This window comes from Neodiprion virginianus, chromosome 2, assembly GCF_021901495.1.
Source record: "Neodiprion virginianus isolate iyNeoVirg1 chromosome 2, iyNeoVirg1.1, whole genome shotgun sequence".
Lineage (NCBI taxonomy): Eukaryota > Metazoa > Arthropoda > Insecta > Hymenoptera > Diprionidae > Neodiprion > Neodiprion virginianus.
In genome coordinates, this window is record NC_060878.1 from 20,618,829 (window position 1) to 20,642,694 (window position 23,866).

The 23,866-nt window shown below is 18.6% G+C and overlaps 3 protein-coding genes and 1 pseudogene across 3 annotated transcripts; 1 reads left to right on the forward strand and 3 right to left on the reverse strand.

Annotated features, from left to right (window-relative positions):
- Window positions 1–6,555: 6,555 nt before the first annotated feature.
- LOC124299111 (cytochrome c oxidase subunit 1-like) lies at window positions 6,556–7,990 on the reverse strand (the record flags this gene model as incomplete). Its single annotated transcript, XM_046752061.1, is given in 1 exon segment — window positions 6,556–7,990. A coding segment is annotated over 1 exon segment (1,332 nt), but the record flags the coding sequence as incomplete, so codon positions are not given.
- A 4,358-nt stretch (window positions 7,991–12,348) lies between these two features.
- LOC124299108 (cytochrome b-like) lies at window positions 12,349–14,161 on the reverse strand. The gene is given in 1 exon segment (XM_046752058.1): window positions 12,349–14,161. A coding segment is annotated over 1 exon segment (816 nt). The 5' UTR covers window positions 14,128–14,161; the 3' UTR covers window positions 12,349–13,311.
- A 2,427-nt stretch (window positions 14,162–16,588) lies between these two features.
- On the forward strand, window positions 16,589–17,776 carry LOC124299115 (NADH-ubiquinone oxidoreductase chain 5-like; annotated as a pseudogene).
- A 3,960-nt stretch (window positions 17,777–21,736) lies between these two features.
- Window positions 21,737–23,171, reverse strand: LOC124299114 (cytochrome c oxidase subunit 1-like; the record flags this gene model as incomplete). Its single annotated transcript, XM_046752065.1, is given in 1 exon segment — window positions 21,737–23,171. A coding segment is annotated over 1 exon segment (1,332 nt), but the record flags the coding sequence as incomplete, so codon positions are not given.
- Window positions 23,172–23,866: the final 695 nt, after the last annotated feature.

Below are 23,866 nucleotides of genomic sequence, written 5' to 3' on the forward strand. Positions count from 1 at the left end.
TCAATGAACTTGAATAAGTTTATGTCTTGAAAACATAATATAAAAGTTTTAAATCTTTTATTGATTTAAACTTAAATAATTAAATTTTTAATATAATTTATAATAAAAAACAATAAAATATAAATTTTAAACCCATAAATAAAATTAAATAATTTAATGAAACAGGTAAAATTTTTTTCCAAGCCATTATCATCAATTTATCATAACGTAAACGAGGCAAAGTTCCTCGAATCAAAATAAATAAAAATCTAATAAAAATAATTATTAAATAAAATATTAAACTATATAAATCACCTCCTAAAAATATCAAAACAAATAATATACTTATAAATAAAATTCTTGAATATTCGGATAAAAAAATTAATGAAAATCCTACACCTCTATACTCAATATTAAACCCAGAAACCAATTCAGACTCCCCCTCAGAAAAATCAAAAGGTGTTCGATTTGTTTCAGCTAAACAAATAATAAATCAAACTAAATTTAAAGGAAAAGTTAAAAAAATAAATCAAATAAATTCTTGATATAAACTAAATAAAGTTATAGAATAACCTTCAATTAAAAATAAAATTGATAAAATCACTATAACTAAACTAACTTCATAAGAAATTGTTTGAGCAACAGTACGTAATATACCCAAAAAAGAATATTTAGAATTTGAAGATCATGCAGAAATCATAATTGGATAAACTCCAATACCTAAACAACATAAAAAAAAAAATTAAACTAAAATCAAATGAATAAAAATTAGTAACATAAGGTATTGTTATTCAACAAATCAATATTAATATTAATATAATTAAAGGAGATAAAAAATAAGGAAAAAAATTTGATATTAAAGGGATAGAAAACTCCTTAGAAAATAATTTAATAGCATCAGAAAATGGCTGTAAAATACCAACGATTCTAACTTTATTAGGCCCTTTACGAATTTGAATCAAACCTAAAACTTTACGCTCTAAAAGAGTTAAAAAAGCTACACTAACTAATACTATAATAAGTAAAATTAATCTTCTTAAAAAAACTATAATCAATTCATTAATATAAATTACTAATTGTATAATAAAGTATACATAAATAAATTCTAAATTTATTACATTAATCTGCCAAAATAGTTAAAAAATTTAATAAAATTCATTTTAAATAAAATTATAATAATTCAAAATTATGGTCCTCTCGTACTAAAAATTTTTAATAAAATTAAGGATAGAAACCAACCTGGCTTAAACCGGTTTGAACTCAGATCATGTAAAATTTTAAAGGTCGAACAGACCTAAATTTTCAAGCTTCTACACCCAAAATAAATTTTAATCCAACATCGAGGTCGCAATTTTTAATGTCAATAAGAACTTTAAAAAAAATAACGCTGTTATCCCTAAGGTAATTTAATCTAATAATCTAAAACATAGGATCAAAAATTCATTAATTAATGTAAAACAAAATAAAAAGTTTATTAAATTTAATTATCACCCCAACAAAATAATTATATTTATTTTATAAAAATAAATTAATTAATAAAATAAATTTAATTATAAAACTCTATAGGGTCTTCTCGTCCTCTAATAAAATTTAAGCTTTTTAACTCAAAAATTAAGTTCAATAATTAATAATTATAAGACAGTAATAATCTTGTCAAATCATTCATTCCAGTCCTAAATTAAAGAACAAATTATTATGCTACCTTTGCACAGTTAGAATACTGCGGCTATTTAAAATTTTCACTGAGCAGATTAGACTTTTTATATTTTATCAAAAAGACATGTTTTTGTTAAACAGGCGAATTAATTTTTTGCCGAATTCCTTATAATTAACTATCATATAAATTTATATTTATAAATAATTATAATATTTACTAATTTAATCATCATTTAAATTAAATAATTATTAATTAAATTATTTTAATAAAAAATTAAATTAAAACTAAGATTTATATATATATATATATATATATATATATATATATATAATTTATAAAATTATTACAATTTTCAAATTAAAACTAATTCTAAGCCTAAAATATAATTATATAATTTAAAATCAATTATAAAATTAAGAATTAAAGCTAATCCCTTAAAACTTTTATATCAAAAATAATTATTTTTATTAATTAAAATAATTAATAATGATATTCAAATTAAATTTATTTATCAAAAAACTAGATAACTTAAAAAACGAAAAACATTTCATTTCTATTTAAAAATTAAAAATAATTATTAAACATTAAAAATAATTTAAAATTAAATAGATCTTTTCAATTCGAGAAAAATATTAATTTATATTATTTTTTTAATTAACCCTGATACACAAGGTACAATAAATAAAGTATACTTTTTTGAAAATTTTATTTTTCAAAATATTTCAAATTTCTATCAATATACAATTAAACTATAATTTAAATTATTTTTTATTTTAACAATACTAAAATTATAAATTTAATAAAAATATTTTTATTAATAAAAAAATTTTAAATATAAAAAATATAATTTATTAATTTCAAATTAAGTTGAATTAAACAACTATTTAATTTATTGTAAATAAAAAAATCCTTCTAAGTAATTTGAATTCTAAATACACTTTCCAGTATATTTACTTTGTTACGACTTATCCCATTTTATAATGAGAGTGACGGGCGATTTGTACATATTTAATTCTTAATTAAAATAAATATAATTTTAAATTTTACTATTAAGTCCAATTTTAAATAAATATTTCAATTTAATATCCAAAAATAAAATTTTTATTGTAATTCATTTAAACTTTAATATAAGCTACATCTTGATCTGAAATAAAATTTCTATAAAATTTAATGAAAATTGATAATTTTAAAAAAATATTCTGTTAACGAAAATAAATAAACTCAATTAATTAAAGTAAGATTTATCGCGGATTATCGTTTAATAAACAAATTCCCCTAATTAGTTTTAAATACAGCCAATTTTTTTAATTTTAAAGAACATAACTATTAATTATTAAAATATAATATTAACATCTAAAATAATAGGGTATCTAATCCTAGTTTAAATCTTAGATTTCATAAAATAATATATATATATATATATATATAATCAAAAAATTTTATTTCACCATAAAATTATTTTTAATTAAATATAAATAAATTAATACAATTTATTAATTAAAAATATTAATTTGTATAAAACGTTTAACCGCTACTGCTGGCACAATTTTTTTGTCTATACTTTTATATTATTTATAATTCTAAATTTCTTTAATTATTAAAATTAAATGCTGCAAAAAAATATTTCTAATTAATTAAAAAAATACATGCAAAAAAATAATAATACTAAAATAAAAACCAGAATCAAACTTTAATAAAAATAAATAAAAATTATAATATATATATATATATATATATATATATATATATATATATATATATATATATATACTATTTAGTGTAATAAGCACAAAGATTTTTGAAATCTTTAGAAATAGTTTAATTCTATTATTAATAAAATAAGATTTAAAAACAAATTTTTATTTAAAACTTTGAAGGTTATTAGTTTAATTAACTTAAAATCTTAATTTTATAGTTAAATATATAACATTAAATTGCAAATTTAAAATTATAAAAATTATTAAAATTTTTAAAAATTATATATTAAAATATAATATAATAAAATAAATTATTAATATAATAAAAACATTAAATAAAATAATTATAAAAAAATAAAAATTAAATATAAAATTATTTAAATTTAATTTAAATATTAATTTTAAATATAATAAAGAAGGTAAAATTAAATTTATATAATAAAATAAAACAATTAATGTAAAAATAATAAACATCAAACATTCAATAAAAAATTTATTATTTACTATTAAAATAAAAACAAAAAACTTTGGAATAAAACCAAATATAGGTGGAATACCAGCTATTGATATAAATATTATTATAACTATAAACTTCATAAAATATCTTATATTATTAAATTTATAAACTTGATTCAAATAATTTATATTAAAATAACTAAAAAAAATACAAATTATTAAATTATTTAAAGAATAAATTATTAAATAAATTATTAAAATATAAAAATCAATTAATATTGACATAAACATCCAAGATATATGATTAATAGAAGAATAAGCTATAATCAATTTTAATGAAATTTGATTTAATCCCAATAATGAACCAATAAATCCAGACAAAATTATTGATATATAAATAATTAATCTATTATTAATATTAATTAAAATAAATAAAGGAGCAATTTTTTGAATAGTTAAAATAAAAAAACAATTTAATCATCTAATATTATTAATAATCTTAACTAACCATCAATGAAATGGTCTAGCTCCTAATTTTAAAATTAATCTAATTTGTAATAAAATCAAAAAAATTTATATTCATAAAAATTAAACTCATTTTTATTATTAGAATTCTTATAAATAAGAAAGAAGAAGCCCCAACTTGAATAATATAATATATCATTGAAGAATTATAAAATTTAGACAATTTATTTCTACTATTTATTAATAAAGGAATAAATGATAATAAATTTACTTCCATACCTATCCAAGCACCAATCCATGATGAAGAATTAATAGTCATCAGAATACCAAAAATTAATACTAAATAAAAATATTTATTTAAACTAATTAATTGTATAAATTTTTTGAAAAAAATTAAATTTATCATTAAAAATTATAATAATTTATAATATGAACTATAAAAGTAATTACAATATTACATAATTTATTCTATCAGAATAACCCTTTTTCAGGCATTTTATATAAAAAGAAAAAAATTAAAATTTTTATCTATGAGGTATGAACCCATTAGCTTAATTAGCTTATCTTTTTATAATTAATATAATAGAATATAAATGGAGGTAATTAAGTTAAATAATTTAATAAAGTAAAAAAAATGATTTATTCAAATAAATTATTTTTCTTAAATTAAAGAATAATTAATTTTTAAAAATTAAAAATATGAAATTAAATAAATAATCATTTATCTATCTGTATGTTTTCTTAAAAGTTCATAATAAGTTCTGATCCATTGTATAAATGTTCCAAACTACAATTCATTAAGTAAATTAGATGGCATTTTCTTAATGAATAATATTTTTATTTTAATTAATATGTGAGCAAATAATTAAAAAATATATAGGATTTTTCTAATAATTATATATGATTTTGAAAAATTTAATCAATGTAAAAAAAAAAATTTTTTTTAAAATTTCTCTTTTTTTTAAGAGTAAATTAAAAATTATAATATATATATATATATATATACTTATAAAATAATATACCTATATATATATATATATATATATATATATATATATATATATATATACTTATAAAATAATATACCTATATATATATATATATATATATATATATATACATTAATATAATAGAATATAAATGGAGGTAATTAAGTTAAATAATTTAATAAAATAAAAAAAATGATTTATTTAAATAAATTATTTTTCTTAAATTAAAGAATAATTAATTTTTAAAAATTAAAAATATGAAATTAAATAAATAATCATTTATCTATCTGTATGTTTTCTTAAAAGTTCATAATAAGTTCTAATCCATTGTACAAATGTTCCAAACTACAATTCATTAAGTAAATTAGATGGCATTTTCTTAATGAATAATATTTTTTATTTTAATTAATATGTGAGCGAATAATTAAAAAATATATAGGATTTTTCTAATAATTATATATAATTTTGAAAAATTCAATTAATGTAAAAAAAAAATTTCTTTCAAAATTTCTCTTTTTTTTAAGAGTAAATTAAAAATTATAATATATATATATATATATATACTTATAAAATAATATACCTATATATATATATACTTATAAAATAATATACCTATATATATATATATATATACATTAATATAATAGAATATAAATGGAGGTAATTAAGTTAAATAATTTAATAAAATAAAAAAAATGATTTATTTGAATAAATTATTTTTCTTAAATTAAAGAATAATTAATTTCTAAAAATTAAAAATATGAAATTAAATAAATAATCATTTATCTATCTGTATGTATTCTTAAAAGTTCATAATAAGTTCTAATCCATTGTATAAATGTTCCAAACTACAATTCATTAAGTAAATTAGATGGCATTTTCTTAATGAATAATATTTTTATTTTAATTAATATGTGAGCAAATAATTAAAAAATATATAGGATTTTTCTAATAATTATATATAATTTTGAAAAATTTAATTAATGTAAAAAAGGTTTTTATTAGTAAATTTATTTAATATTATAGTTAATATTAAATATAAAATTGATACTGTAATTAAGATTAAAATAATTATAGTATAATCATGAAAAAAGATTAACTGTTCTATAATAGGTGAATTAGCATTTTGAAAATTTATTCTTGATCAGGTTATCATTTTCTAAAAAAAGTTTAAAACTTTATTTATGGGGTTTAAATCCAATGCATTTTTCTGCCATAATAGAATTTTTTGTTATTCCTGGAATTTCTTCATATCTATGATCTGAAGGAGGAAATTTTTGTTTTCATTCAATAGATGAATTTGTAATTTCTATGAATATAATTTGCCGTTGTGTTGACATTCTTTCTCAAATAATAAAAATTAGATATAATACTCTAATAAAAGAAATAATTGATCCAATTGTTGAAATAATATTTCATATTGTAAATGCATCTGGGTAATCAGAGTAACGGCGGGGTATCCCATTTAGGCCCAAAAAATGTTGTGGAAAAAAGGTTATATTTACTCCTAAAAATATAATAGTAAATTGAATTTTTAATCATTTTATATTTAATGTTATTCCAGTAAATAATGGGTATCAGTAAATAAATCCTGCTATAATTCCAAATACTGCTCCTATAGATAAAACATAATGAAAATGTGCTACAACATAATATGTATCATGTAGAATAATATCGATTGAAGAATTAGAAAGTATAATTCCTGTTAATCCTCCTATTGTGAATAAAAAAATAAATCCTAATGTTCATAGTATTGATGATCTAAAATTTATTTCAGATCCATATAGTGTTGCTAATCATCTAAAAATTTTAATACCAGTAGGGATTGCAATAATTATTGTAGCAGCGGTAAAGTAAGCTCGTGTATCAACATCTATACCTACAGTAAATATATGATGTGCTCAAACTACAAATCCTAATAATCCAATTGTTATTATTGCATAGATTATTCCAAGAGTTCCAAATGTTTCTTTTTTTCCTGATTTTTGTGAAATAATATGAGAAATTATCCCGAAGGCTGGTAAAATTAAAATATAAACTTCTGGGTGTCCAAAAAATCAAAATAAGTGTTGATATAGGATTGGGTCTCCTCCTCCTGAAGGATCAAAAAAAGTTGTATTTATATTTCGATCTGTTAATAATATTGTAATTGCTCCTGCTAGAACTGGAAGAGATAATAAAAGAAGAATAGCTGTTAGTTTTACTGCTCAGACGAATAAAGGTATTTGCTCAAATCTTATTCCTTTTGGTCGTATATTAATTATTGTAGAAATAAAATTAATTGCTCCAAGAATTGATGAAATTCCTGCTATATGTAAAGAAAAAATTGTATAATCAACAGAGGGTCCTGAGTGTCCAAGATTTCTTGATAAAGGAGGGTAAACTGTTCAACCTGTTCCTGTTCCTGAATCTACTAATCTTCTTGAAATTAGTAGGATTAATGACGGGGGTAATAGTCAAAATCTTATATTATTTATTCGGGGAAAAGCTATGTCAGGGGCTCCAAGTATTAGAGGAATTAGTCAATTTCCAAATCCTCCAATTATAATGGGTATAACTATAAAAAAAATTATTAAGAATGCATGAGATGTTACAATTATGTTATAAATTTGATCATCACCAATAAATGATGAGGGTGTTCCTAGTTCTATACGAATAATTATTCTAGAAGATAGTCCTAGTATTCCGGATCAGATTCCAAATATAAAATATAATGTTCCAATGTTTTTGTGATTAGTTGAAAATAATCATTTATTCAATATTTGATAAAATGGCTGAATTTAGGCGATAAATTGTAAATTTATTTATGAAATTAAAATTTCTTTTATTAAAATTTTTTATAAATTATAATTTATATAAATTAAAAATTTATTTTATATATAAATGATATACATATATATATAATTTAATTATCACCCCAACAAAATAACTATATTTATTTTATAAAAATAAATTAATTAATAAAATAAATTTAATTATAAAACTCTATAGGGTCTTCTCGTCCTCTAATAAAATTTAAGCTTTTTAACTCAAAAATTAAGTTCAATAATTAATAATTATAAGACAGTATTAATCTCGTCAAATCATTCATTCCAGTCCTAAATTAAAGAACAAATTATTATGCTACCTTTGCACAGTTAGAATACTGCGGCTATTTAAAATTTTCACTGTATTAATTCTTCATCATGGATTGGTGCTTGGATAGGTATGGAAGTAAATTTATTATCATTTATTCCTTTATTAATAAATAGTAGAAATAAATTGTCTAAATTTTATAATTCTTCAATGATATATTATATTATTCAAGTTGGGGCTTCTTCTTTCTTATTTATAAGAATTCTAATAATAAAAATGAGTTTAATTTTTATGAATATAAATTTTTTTGATTTTATTACAAATTAGATTAATTTTAAAATTAGGAGCTAGACCATTTCATTGATGGTTAGTTAAGATTATTAATAATATTAGATGATTAAATTGTTTTTTTATTTTAACTATTCAAAAAATTGCTCCTTTATTTATTTTAATTAATATTAATAATAGATTAATTATTTATATATCAATAATTTTGTCTGGATTTATTGGTTCATTATTGGGATTAAATCAAATTTCATTAAAATTGATTATAGCTTATTCTTCTATTAATCATATATCTTGGATGTTTATGTCAATATTAATTGATTTTTATATTTTAATAATTTATTTAATAATTTATTCTTTAAATAATTTAATAATTTGTATTTTTTTTAGTTATTTTAATATAAATTATTTGAATCAAGTTTATAAATTTAATAATATAAGATATTTTATGAAGTTTATAGTTATAATAATATTTATATCAATAGCTGGTATTCCACCTATATTTGGTTTTATTCCAAAGTTTTTTGTTTTTATTTTAATAGTAAATAATAAATTTTTTATTGAATGTTTGATGTTTATTATTTTTACATTAATTGTTTTATTTTATTATATAAATTTAATTTTACCTTCTTTATTATATTTAAAATTAATATTTAAATTAAATTTAAATAATTTTATATTTAATTTTTATTTTTTTATAATTATTTTATTTAATGTTTTTATTATATTAATAATTTATTTTATTATATTATATTTTAATATATAATTTTTAAAAATTTTAATAATTTTTATAATTTTAAATTTGCAATTTAATGTTATATATTTAACTATAAAATTAAGATTTTAAGTTAATTAAACTAATAACCTTCAAAGTTTTAAATAAAAATTTGTTTTTAAATCTTATTTTATTAATAATAGAATTAAACTATTTCTAAAGATTTCAAAAATCTTTGTGCTTATTACACTAAATAGTATATATATATATATATATATATATATATATATATATATATATATATATTATAATTTTTATTTATTTTTATTAAAGTTTGATTCTGGTTTTTATTTTAGTATTATTATTTTTTTGCATGTATTTTTTTAATTAATTAGAAATATTTTTTTGCAGCATTTAATTTTAATAATTAAAGAAATTTAGAATTATAAATAATATAAAAGTATAGACAAAAAAATTGTGCCAGCAGTAGCGGTTAAACGTTTTATACAAATTAATATTTTTAATTAATAAATTGTATTAATTTATTTATATTTAATTAAAAATAATTTTATGGTGAAATAAAATTTTTTGATTATATATATATATATATATATATTATTTTATGAAATCTAAGATTTAAACTAGGATTAGATACCCTATTATTTTAGATGTTAATATTATATTTTAATAATTAATAGTTATGTTCTTTAAAATTAAAAAAATTGGCTGTATTTAAAACTAATTAGGGGAATTTGTTTATTAAACGATAATCCGCGATAAATCTTACTTTAATTAATTGAGTTTATTTATTTTCGTTAACAGAATATTTTTTTAAAATTATCAATTTTCATTAAATTTTATAGAAATTTTATTTCAGATCAAGATGTAGCTTATATTAAAGTTTAAATGAATTACAATAAAAATTTTATTTTTGGATATTAAATTGAAATATTTATTTAAAATTGGACTTAATAGTAAAATTTAAAATTATATTTATTTGAATTAAGAATTAAATATGTACAAATCGCCCGTCACTCTCATTATAAAATGGGATAAGTCGTAACAAAGTAAATATACTGGAAAGTGTATTTAGAATTCAAATTACTTAGAAGGATTTTTTTATTTACAATAAATTAAATAGTTGTTTAATTCAACTTAATTTGAAATTAATAAATTATATTTTTTATATTTAAAATTTTTTTATTAATAAAAATATTTTTATTAAATTTATAATTTTAGTATTGTTAAAATAAAAAATAATTTAAATTATAGTTTAATTGTATATTGATAGAAATTTGAAATATTTTGAAAAATAAAATTTTCAAAAAAGTATACTTTATTTATTGTACCTTGTGTATCAGGGTTAATTAAAAAAATAATATAAATTAATATTTTTCTCGAATTGAAAAGATCTATTTAATTTTAAATTATTTTTAATGTTTAATAATTATTTTTAATTTTTAAATAGAAATGAAATGTTTTTCGTTTTTTAAGTTATCTAGTTTTTTGATAAATAAATTTAATTTGAATATCATTATTAATTATTTTAATTAATAAAAATAATTATTTTTGATATAAAAGTTTTAAGGGATTAGCTTTAATTCTTAATTTTATAATTGATTTTAAATTATATAATTATATTTTAGGCTTAGAATTAGTTTTAATTTGAAAATTGTAATAATTTTATAAATTATATATATATATATATATATATATATATATATATATATATAAATCTTAGTTTTAATTTAATTTTTTATTAAAATAATTTAATTAATAATTATTTAATTTAAATGATGATTAAATTAGTAAATATTATAATTATTTATAAATATAAATTTATATGATAGTTAATTATAAGGAATTCGGCAAAAAATTAATTCGCCTGTTTAACAAAAACATGTCTTTTTGATAAAATATAAAAAGTCTAATCTGCTCAGTGAAAATTTTAAATAGCCGCAGTATTCTAACTGTGCAAAGGTAGCATAATAATTTGTTCTTTAATTTAGGACTGGAATGAATGATTTGACAAGATTATTACTGTCTTATAATTATTAATTATTGAACTTAATTTTTGAGTTAAAAAGCTTAAATTTTATTAGAGGACGAGAAGACCCTATAGAGTTTTATAATTAAATTTATTTTATTAATTAATTTATTTTTATAAAATAAATATAATTATTTTGTTGGGGTGATAATTAAATTTAATAAACTTTTTATTTTGTTTTACATTAATTAATGAATTTTTGATCCTATGTTTTAGATTATTAGATTAAATTACCTTAGGGATAACAGCGTTATTTTTTTTAAAGTTCTTATTGACATTAAAAATTGCGACCTCGATGTTGGATTAAAATTTATTTTGGGTGTAGAAGCTTGAAAATTTAGGTCTGTTCGACCTTTAAAATTTTACATGATCTGAGTTCAAACCGGTTTAAGCCAGGTTGGTTTCTATCCTTAATTTTATTAAAAATTTTTAGTACGAGAGGACCATAATTTTGAATTATTATAATTTTATTTAAAATGAATTTTATTAAATTTTTTAACTATTTTGGCAGATTAATGTAATAAATTTAGAATTTATTTATGTATACTTTATTATACAATTAGTAATTTATATTAATGAATTGATTATAGTTTTTTTAAGAAGATTAATTTTACTTATTATAGTATTAGTTAGTGTAGCTTTTTTAACTCTTTTAGAGCGTAAAGTTTTAGGTTTGATTCAAATTCGTAAAGGGCCTAATAAAGTTAGAATCGTTGGTATTTTACAGCCATTTTCTGATGCTATTAAATTATTTTCTAAGGAGTTTTCTATCCCTTTAATATCAAATTTTTTTCCTTATTTTTTATCTCCTTTAATTATATTAATATTAATATTGATTTGTTGAATAACAATACCTTATGTTACTAATTTTTATTCATTTGATTTTAGTTTAATTTTTTTTTTTATGTTGTTTAGGTATTGGAGTTTATCCAATTATGATTTCTGCATGATCTTCAAATTCTAAATATTCTTTTTTGGGTATATTACGTACTGTTGCTCAAACAATTTCTTATGAAGTTAGTTTAGTTATAGTGATTTTATCAATTTTATTTTTAATTGAAGGTTATTCTATAACTTTATTTAGTTTATATCAAGAATTTATTTGATTTATTTTTTTAACTTTTCCTTTAAATTTAGTTTGATTTATTATTTGTTTAGCTGAAACAAATCGAACACCTTTTGATTTTTCTGAGGGGGAGTCTGAATTGGTTTCTGGGTTTAATATTGAGTATAGAGGTGTAGGATTTTCATTAATTTTTTTATCCGAATATTCAAGAATTTTATTTATAAGTATATTATTTGTTTTGATATTTTTAGGAGGTGATTTATATAGTTTAATATTTTATTTAATAATTATTTTTATTAGATTTTTATTTATTTTGATTCGAGGAACTTTGCCTCGTTTACGTTATGATAAATTGATGATAATGGCTTGGAAAAAAATTTTACCTGTTTCATTAAATTATTTAATTTTATTTATGGGTTTAAAATTTATATTTTATTGTTTTTTATTATAAATTATATTAAAAATTTAATTATTTAAGTTTAAATCAATAAAAGATTTAAAACTTTTATATTATGTTTTCAAGACATAAACTTATTCAAGTTCATTGATTTGTTGGTTTAATTTAATTTAATAAAATATCTCACATTTTTGTTAGTGTAGGATAAATTAAAAAATAAAAGAAGTATACTAATGTTAATATTTGTCCAACAATAATAAATGGATTTTCTACAGGTCTTATTCCAATTCATGTTAGTATTAATACAATTCTAATAAATATTCAAAATAGAAATTGTCTAAATGGGTAAAAATTTAATCCTTTGAAATTTATTATTTTATAAAAAGGTATAATTAATAATACTAAAATAGATATTAGAAGAAGAATTACACCCCCTAATTTATTAGGGATAGATCGTAGGATTGCATATGCAAATAAAAAATATCATTCAGGTTTAATATGAGGAGGTGTAATTATAGGATTAGCAGGGGTAAAATTATCTGGGTCTCCTAATATATTAGGATTTATTAAAATAATATAAATTAAGATAAAGTATATTAAAATAAATCCTACAATGTCTTTTAATAGAAAATAAGGTTGAAATGGTAATTTATCAATGTCACTATTAGTTCCTAAAGGGTTTCTTGACCCTGTGTTATGTAGGAATATTAAATGAATAATTGTTATTATAACAATAATAAAAGGAATAATAAAATGAAGAGTAAAAAATCGTGTTAGTGTAGCATTATTAATAGAAAATCCTCCTCATAATCATTGTACTAAAAATTCTCCTAAATATGGGATTGCTGATAGAAGGTTAGTAATTACAGTAGCTCCTCAAAAAGATATTTGTCCTCAAGGTAAAACATATCCTAAAAATGCGGCTGCTATAGTTAATAATAATATTGTTGTTCCTGTAATTCAAGTAGGTTTAAAGTTAAATGATCCAAAAAATATTCCTCGTCCAATATGTAAATATATACAGATAAAAAATATAGAAGCACCATTTGCATGTAAATTTTTAATTATTCAACCATTATTAATATCTCGGTAAATATGGATAATTCTATCAAATGCTATTTGAATATTAGGTGTATAATGTATAACTAAAAAAATACCTGTAATTAATTGGGTTACTAAACATAATCCCAATAATGAACCAAAATTTCATATTGTTGTAATATTTGATGGTGTTGGTAAATCTACTAATGATCCATTTATGATTTTTAATAAAATATTTTTTAAACGTAAAGGTAACATTAAAAAGTTTTCCGTAAAGATCCTAAATTGATATTAGAAATTTTTACAACAATAATTAGTGTAATAAATAAATAATTTATTATTATAAATGAAATAATAAAATTTGGTTTATTAAATAATTTGTTTAATGATATTTTAGTTAATATATTTTTATTTAGTTCAATATAAGATAATTTTATTGTATCTTCAAATGTAAAATTTATTTTATTATAATTAATTATTAATATGAATATTAAAATAATTATTATAATGTTTATTATTATTCATTTATTAAAAAGAAATTTTACGTTTGAGATTAATCTTGATACATAAATAAAAATAATTAATAATCTTCCTAAAAAAATTAAAAAAATTATATATGAGTATCAAAATCTTATATTTAATATTCCTGATGTTACAGAAATTAAAGATGTTTGGATTAGTAAAATTAATCCTATTGTAAATGGGGTTTTTGTTAAATATATTATTATAGTATTAATTAATATAAGTAGTATGAAAATTTTTATAATTAATTAATTAAAATAAATTTATATTAATTAGTTTTAAAAAAAAATTTTTCTTTGATTTACAAAATCAATATTTTAAATAAACTATTAAAACTTATATTTAATATTAAAATTTCAAAAAATAGTTTATTAAAATATTAATTTTGGAGATTAATGATAGGAAATTTTTTTCTTTTTTTGAAATTATATATATATATATATATAATTTATTATTTTAATAGATTTTTATTATTTTGTTTATTTTATATTTTTAATTAGATTTTTAAGTTTAAGATTAAATCGGTTTCATTTATTGATAGTTTTATTAAGAATTGAATTTATTATTTTAATATTATATTTAATATTAATTTTATTTTTAAATATATATATATTAGAGATGTATTTTATTATAATTTTTTTAATTTTTAGAGTTTGTGAAGGAGTTTTGGGTTTATCTATTTTGATTTATATAATTCGTTTACATGGTAATGATTATTTTCAAGTTTTAAATATTTTTTAATGATAAAGTTTTATTTTTATTTATTATTTTTAATTATAGTTTCAAAAAATAATTTTTGATTTTTTCAGTTTAATTTATTTTTTTTAAGATTTCTTTTTATATTTTCTGGAAATTGTAGATTTGAATTTAAGAGTATAAATATTTTTTTGGGTTGTGATAATTTATCTTTTGGTTTAGTTTTATTAACTTTATGAATTGGAGCCTTAATAATTATATCAAGATATTTTATTTATGAATTAAGAATTTATTTAAATTATTTTATTTTATTGATATTTTTTTTAATTTTATTTTTATTTTTGACGTTTACTGTAAATAATTTATTTTTATTTTATCTTTTTTTTGAATGTAGATTAATTCCTACTTTTTGTTTAATTTTAGGTTGAGGTAATCAATTGGATCGGGTTCAAGCTGGTATTCATTTATTATTTTATACTTTATTTGCTTCTTTACCTTTATTGTTAAGAATTATTTATTTATTTTTTGAGTTTAAAAATTTAAATTATATTTTTTCTGTGGAAAATTTATTTCAAGTTTATTCTTTTTATTTATTTGTATTTTTAATTTTTGCTTCTTTAGTAAAATTACCTATTTTTTTTATACATTTATGATTACCTAAAGCTCATGTAGAAGCCCCTGTTTGTGGATCAATAATTTTAGCTGCTATTATATTGAAATTAGGGGGATATGGTTTATTACGAGTTTATATATATTTAATTAATATAGGTATTTTTTTTAATGTTTATTTGATTGTTTTGAGAATAATAGGAGGAATTTATATTAGTTTAATTAGAATATTTCAAGTTGATTTAAAATCTTTAATTGCTTATTCTTCAATTGCTCATATAATAATAATATTATCTGGTTTATTAACTTTAATAAGATGGGGAATTTATGGTTCTTATTTGTTAATAATTTCTCATGGTTTATGTTCTTCAGGTTTATTTTGTTTAGTAAATATTATTTATGAACGTTTAAGAAGTCGGAGATTATTTATTAATAAAGGTTTAATAAATTATATGCCAAGAATATGTTTATGATGATTTTTATTATGTTCTTCAAATATAGCAGCTCCTCCTTCTTTAAATTTAATAGGTGAAATTATATTAATCAATAGATTAATTATATGAAGTAAAATAATTTTTTTATTAGTCATTTTTTTATCTTTTTTTAGAGCTTGTTATACATTATATTTATATTCTTTTACTCAACATGGTAAAATAAATTATTTTTTTTATTCATTTTCTCAAGGTAATGTTCGTGAGTATATTTTATTAATATTACATTGAATTCCTTTAAATTTAATTATTTTAAATAGAGAATCTTTTATTATTTGAATATAAATTAATTTAAATAGTTTATTTTAAAATATTGATTTGTGGTGTCAAAGAAAATTAAATTTAGTTTTTAAATTATTTTTATATTAAATATTTGTTTATTTAGTTTTATTATAATTTTTTTTATTAGATTATTTTTATTTATATTAAGTATTTATTTTTTATTATATGATTTAGTTTATTTTGTTGAGTATAATCTAATTGAAATTAATTCTTCTTGTGTAGTAATAACATTTTTATTTGATTGGATATCATTAATTTTTATAAGAACAGTTTTATTTATTTCTTCTTTGGTAATTTTATATAGAAATTCTTATATAATAAATGATTTAAATTTGAATCGATTTATTATATTGGTAATTTTATTTGTTGTATCAATGATATTAATAATTGTTAGTCCAAATTTAATTAGTATTTTATTAGGTTGGGATGGGTTAGGTTTGATTTCTTATTGTTTAGTAATTTATTATCAAAATGTTAAGTCTTTTAATGCTGGTATATTAACTGTTATTTCTAATCGTATTGGTGATATTTTTTTATTATTATCAATTTCTTGAATAATAAATTTTGGAGGCTGAAATTTTTATTTTTATATAGATGTTTTAAAATATAATTCTTTTATAATAGTAATTACTTTAATAATTTTGATTGCTTCATTTACTAAAAGTGCTCAAATTCCTTTTTCCTCTTGACTCCCTGCAGCAATAGCTGCTCCTACTCCTGTATCTTCATTAGTTCATTCTTCTACCTTAGTAACGGCGGGGGTTTATTTATTAATTCGATTTGAAAATTTATTTAATAGAGAGAATTTTATTATTATATTTTTATTATTATCTAGATTAACTATATTTATGTCTGGATTAAACGCAAATTTTGAATTTGACTTAAAAAAAATTATTGCTCTATCAACTTTAAGTCAATTAGGTTTAATAATAAGAATTTTATTTTTAGGATTTAAGTTTTTAGCTTTTTTTCATCTTTTAATAGATGCATTTTTTAAAGCATTATTATTTATATGTTCAGGAGTTTTTATTCATGGATTGAATAATTTTCAGGATATTCGTTTATTAGGTTCAATATTTAATCAAATACCTTTTACTTCTATTTGTTTTCATTTTTCTAATTTGTCTTTATGTGGGTTTCCTTTTTTAGCTGGGTTTTATTCTAAGGATATAATTTTAGAAATAGTTTTAATATTAAATTATAATATATTTATTATATTTATTTTTTTTATTTCAACTTTTTTAACAGTTTATTATACTTTTCGTTTGATTTATTTTTCTATATTAGGTTGATATAATATAATTAGATTAAATTATTTAAATGATTATGATGTTTATATAAATAATTCAATATATTTTATGATATTAATAGTAATTTTAGGAGGTTCTATATTTAGTTGATTAATTTTTCCTTATAGATATGTCATTATTTTGCCTTTTTATATAAAAATTTTACCAATTTTGATTATTTTTTTAGGTATATTATTTGGATTTTTTATTTATTATTTAAATGTTAAAATGTTTAAGTTAAAGTTTTATTTTTTAAAGATATTTTTTAGAACAATATGGTTTTTACCTGTTATTTCTACTTATGGTTTAATTAAAAATATTATATTTATAAACAAAGAATTAACTTTAAATTTTAATCAAAATTGATTAGAATTTTATAAAAGAAGAATAATTATAATTTTTATAAAAAATTTTTATATATTTATAGATTTATTAATTTTTTATTTTAATAATGTTTTAAATTTATATTTATTATTTGCTTTTTTATTTTTTTATTATTTCTTTATATTATAACTGTTTAAATAGCTTAAAATTTAAAGTATATTATTGAAGATAATATGATGATTTATTTAAATCTTTAAACATTTAATTTATAAAATTAAATAATTTATTTTTACAATGAAAATGTAATGTTTTTATAAACTATATAAATTAGAAATATAAATGAATTTTAATCATTTAATAAAAAGTTAGAAGCTTTTTTATTTTATATTTCTATTTAATTGGAATTTTTATTCATTTTTATTATTAACAATAATAAGCCTCTTTTTGGCTTCAATTAATTTTAATATAAATTATTTAAGATAAATTAATTAATATTAATAATTTTTGAATGCAGATCAAATGTTATATTTAACTATTATCCTATAAAGTAGAGTTATAATAAATAACTATAATTTCAGGCCGAAACTGAATATAAATTTTATTTCAACTTTGTAGGTTTAAATTCAGTTTAGTGCCCCAAATTTTCATTCATAATATAATCCTAATAATAAAATTAAAATAAAGTATGATACTATAAATAGTCAAATTTTTATATTTGAAATTGTTAAGGTTATAATTATTGGTAATATTAATGTTACTTCTACATCGAAAATTAAAAAAATAACTGCAATTAGAAAAAAACGAATAGAAAATGATATACGTGGATATCCTTTTGGATCAAACCCACATTCAAATGGTGAATTTTTTTCTAATTCATAAAATGTTTTTTTTGATAAGATTATTGAAATAGTTAATATAATAATAGTAATTATTATAATTATTATTAAGGTATTAAATACTAATTTAATTACTTATACTAAATTTTGTTAGACTTATTGATTGGAAATCAATTATACTTAAGTTATATTATATAAATATATTAGTATGTTCTTCATCAGTAAATAGAAATATAAAGGAAAAGTCAAATTACATCTACGAAATGTCAGTATCATGCGGCTGCTTCAAATCCAAAGTGATGAAAATTAGAATAATGATTTAAGTATACTCGAAATAAGTTAATTATAATAAATGTTGTACCAATTAGCACATGAATTCCATGGAATCCTGTAGCAATAAAGAAAGTTGATCCATAAACTGAATCTGCTATTGTAAATGGTGCTTCTAAATATTCATATCATTGTAATATTGAGAAAGTAATACCTAGAATGATTGTTAATAATATTCTTTTTAGTGTTTCTTTTTTTATATTATTTATTAATCTATGGTGGGCTCATGTAATTGTAGCCCCTGAAGAAACTAAAATAATTGTATTTAATAAAGGAATATCATAAGGGTTAAATGGTGTAATATTTTTTGGAGGTCATATTCTTCCAATTTCAATTGAAGGTGAGAGGGATCTATGAAAAAAAGCTCAAAAGAAAGATAAAAAGAAAAAAATTTCTGAAACAATGAATAAAATTATTCCTAACTTTATTCCTATTATTACATTTGATGTATGTAATCCTTGATAGGTTCTTTCTCGAATAATGTCTCGTCATCATTGAATTATAATTAAAATGGTGATTAGAATTCCTAATATTAATATATTTTTTAATTTGAAATTGAATCATTTAATAGAACCTAAAAGTAGAATTATTACAGCTAATGATCCTAATAAAGGTCATGGTCTGTAATTAACTAAATGAAATGGGTGTTGAGGAAAGGATATATTTTTATTTGACATTATTTAGTTTACTTCTCTAGAGTATAGAGTAATTAGTACTATAAAAACATAAGCTTGAATAATTGAAACAGCGAATTCTAAAATTAGTAAAGAAATTTGTCTAACTACTAAAATAGATGAGGATAATATATTAATTTTTGTTCCAATTCTTCTTAATAAGGTTATTAGTAAATGACCTGCAATAATATTTGCTGTTAATCGTACCGCAAGTGTTAAGGGACGAATTAAATTTCTGATTGATTCAATTAATACTATAAAAGGTATTAATGCATTTGGTGTATTTTGAGGAACAAGATGAGTAAATATATGATTTATATTTTTAAATCACCCAAATAGTATAAGTCTTAATCATAAAGATAATGATAATGTAATTCTATTTGATAAATGTCTAGTTCTAGTAAAAATATAAGGAAAAAGACCTATAAAATTATTAAATAGAATAAATAAAAATAAAGATGAAAAAATTAATGTTCTGTTAATTTTAAAATTACCTAATAAAATTTTTACTTCCGAATGAATTATATATATTAATTTTCATCATAAGATATTTTTTCGTGATATAATTAGTCAAAAAGTTGTTGATGGAAATAGGAATGTTCCAATTAATGTTCTTGATCAATTTAAGTTTAGGTTAGGAAAAAAAGTTGAAGTTGGATCGAAAATTGAAAATAAATTTATTATCATTTTCAGAAACCAAATTTTTTTTTCTTAAAAAATTTATCGAATTTTTTTTTAAAAAAATTCTTTTTTCTAAAATATGCTATAATAATAATTGTAGTAAAAAGAATAGTAAAAGTTGTAAATAAAAATAATCAATTTATAGGATATATCTGCGGAATAAAAGAATATTAGAATTTTCTAATATTTATAGTTTGACTAACTATTATTTTAATAAATTAATTCTTTTCATTAAGAATATTTGCTAATATATTATAAAATGATTTAAGAGATCATTGCTTGCTTTTCAGCCACTTAATGAATTAAAATGAATTGATTCATTTTAAAAAATAATTTATTGGAATTCTTTCTATAACAATTGGTATGAATCTATGATTGGCCCCACAAATTTCTGAACATTGTCCAAATATTTATCCTGGTCGTTTAATTAATAATCTAATTTGATTTAATCGTCCTGGAATTGCATCAATTTTTTTTCCTAGACTAGGAATTGTTCAAGAGTGAATTACATCATTTGATCTAACAATCATGCGAATTTGTGTATTTAAGGGAATAATTGTGTTATTATCTACATCTAATAAACGGAAAGAATTTTTATTAATTGATTTATTTATATAAGAGTCAAATTCAATATTTTTGAAGTCTGAGTATTCATATCTTCAGTATCATTGATGCCCAATTGTTTTAATTGTAATTAGGGGTTTATTAATTTCATCTGTTAAGTATAGTAGATGAATTGATGGTATAGCAATAAAGATTAGTAATATTGAAGGAGTTATTGTTCAAATAATTTCAATATTTTGTTTATTTAAAAGGTTTTTATTAGTAAATTTATTTAATATTATAGTTAATATTAAATATAAAATTGATACTGTAATTAAGATTAAAATAATTATAGTATAATCATGAAAAAAGATTAACTGTTCTATAATAGGTGAATTAGCATTTTGAAAATTTATTCTTGATCAGGTTATCATTTTCTAAAAAAAGTTTAAAACTTTATTTATGGGGTTTAAATCCAATGCATTTTTCTGCCATAATAGAATTTTTTGTTATTCCTGGAATTTCTTCATATCTATGATCTGAAGGAGGAAATTTTTGTTTTCATTCAATAGATGAATTTGTAATTTCTATGAATATAATTTGCCGTTGTGTTGACATTCTTTCTCAAATAATAAAAATTAGATATAATACTCTAATAAAAGAAATAATTGATCCAATTGTTGAAATAATATTTCATATTGTAAATGCATCTGGGTAATCAGAGTAACGGCGGGGTATCCCATTTAGGCCCAAAAAATGTTGTGGAAAAAAGGTTATATTTACTCCTAAAAATATAATAGTAAATTGAATTTTTAATCATTTTATATTTAATGTTATTCCAGTAAATAATGGGTATCAGTAAATAAATCCTGCTATAATTCCAAATACTGCTCCTATAGATAAAACATAATGAAAATGTGCTACAACATAATATGTATCATGTAGAATAATATCGATTGAAGAATTAGAAAGTATAATTCCTGTTAATCCTCCTATTGTGAATAAAAAAATAAATCCTAATGTTCATAGTATTGATGATCTAAAATTTATTTCAGATCCATATAGTGTTGCTAATCATCTAAAAATTTTAATACCAGTAGGGATTGCAATAATTATTGTAGCAGCGGTAAAGTAAGCTCGTGTATCAACATCTATACCTACAGTAAATATATGATGTGCTCAAACTACAAATCCTAATAATCCAATTGTTATTATTGCATAGATTATTCCAAGAGTTCCAAATGTTTCTTTTTTTCCTGATTTTTGTGAAATAATATGAGAAATTATCCCGAAGGCTGGTAAAATTAAAATATAAACTTCTGGGTGTCCAAAAAATCAAAATAAGTGTTGATATAGGATTGGGTCTCCTCCTCCTGAAGGATCAAAAAAAGTTGTATTTATATTTCGATCTGTTAATAATATTGTAATTGCTCCTGCTAGAACTGGAAGAGATAATAAAAGAAGAATAGCTGTTAGTTTTACTGCTCAGACGAATAAAGGTATTTGCTCAAATCTTATTCCTTTTGGTCGTATATTAATTATTGTAGAAATAAAATTAATTGCTCCAAGAATTGATGAAATTCCTGCTATATGTAAAGAAAAAATTGTATAATCAACAGAGGGTCCTGAGTGTCCAAGATTTCTTGATAAAGGAGGGTAAACTGTTCAACCTGTTCCTGTTCCTGAATCTACTAATCTTCTTGAAATTAGTAGGATTAATGACGGGGGTAATAGTCAAAATCTTATATTATTTATTCGGGGAAAAGCTATGTCAGGGGCTCCAAGTATTAGAGGAATTAGTCAATTTCCAAATCCTCCAATTATAATGGGTATAACTATAAAAAAAATTATTAAGAATGCATGAGATGTTACAATTATGTTATAAATTTGATCATCACCAATAAATGATGAGGGTGTTCCTAGTTCTATACGAATAATTATTCTAGAAGATAGTCCTAGTATTCCGGATCAGATTCCAAATATAAAATATAATGTTCCAATGTTTTTGTGATTAGTTGAAAATAATCATTTATTCAATATTTGATAAAATGGCTGAATTTAGGCGATAAATTGTAAATTTATTTATGAAATTAAAATTTCTTTTATTAAAATTTTTTATAAATTATAATTTATATAAATTAAAAATTTATTTTATATATAAATGATATACATATATATATAATTTAATTATCACCCCAACAAAATAACTATATTTATTTTATAAAAATAAATTAATTAATAAAATAAATTTAATTATAAAACTCTATAGGGTCTTCTCGTCCTCTAATAAAATTTAAGCTTTTTAACTCAAAAATTAAGTTCAATAATTAATAATTATAAGACAGTATTAATCTCGTCAAATCATTCATTCCAGTCCTAAATTAAAGAACAAATTATTATGCTACCTTTGCACAGTTAGAATACTGCGGCTATTTAAAATTTTCACTGTATTAATTCTTCATCATGGATTGGTGCTTGGATAGGTATGGAAGTAAATTTATTATCATTTATTCCTTTATTAATAAATAGTAGAAATAAATTGTCTAAATTTTATAATTCTTCAATGATATATTATATTATTCAAGTTGGGGCTTCTTCTTTCTTATTTATAAGAATTCTAATAATAAAAATGAGTTTAATTTTTATGAATATAAATTTTTTTGATTTTATTACAAATTAGATTAATTTTAAAATTAGGAGCTAGACCATTTCATTGATGG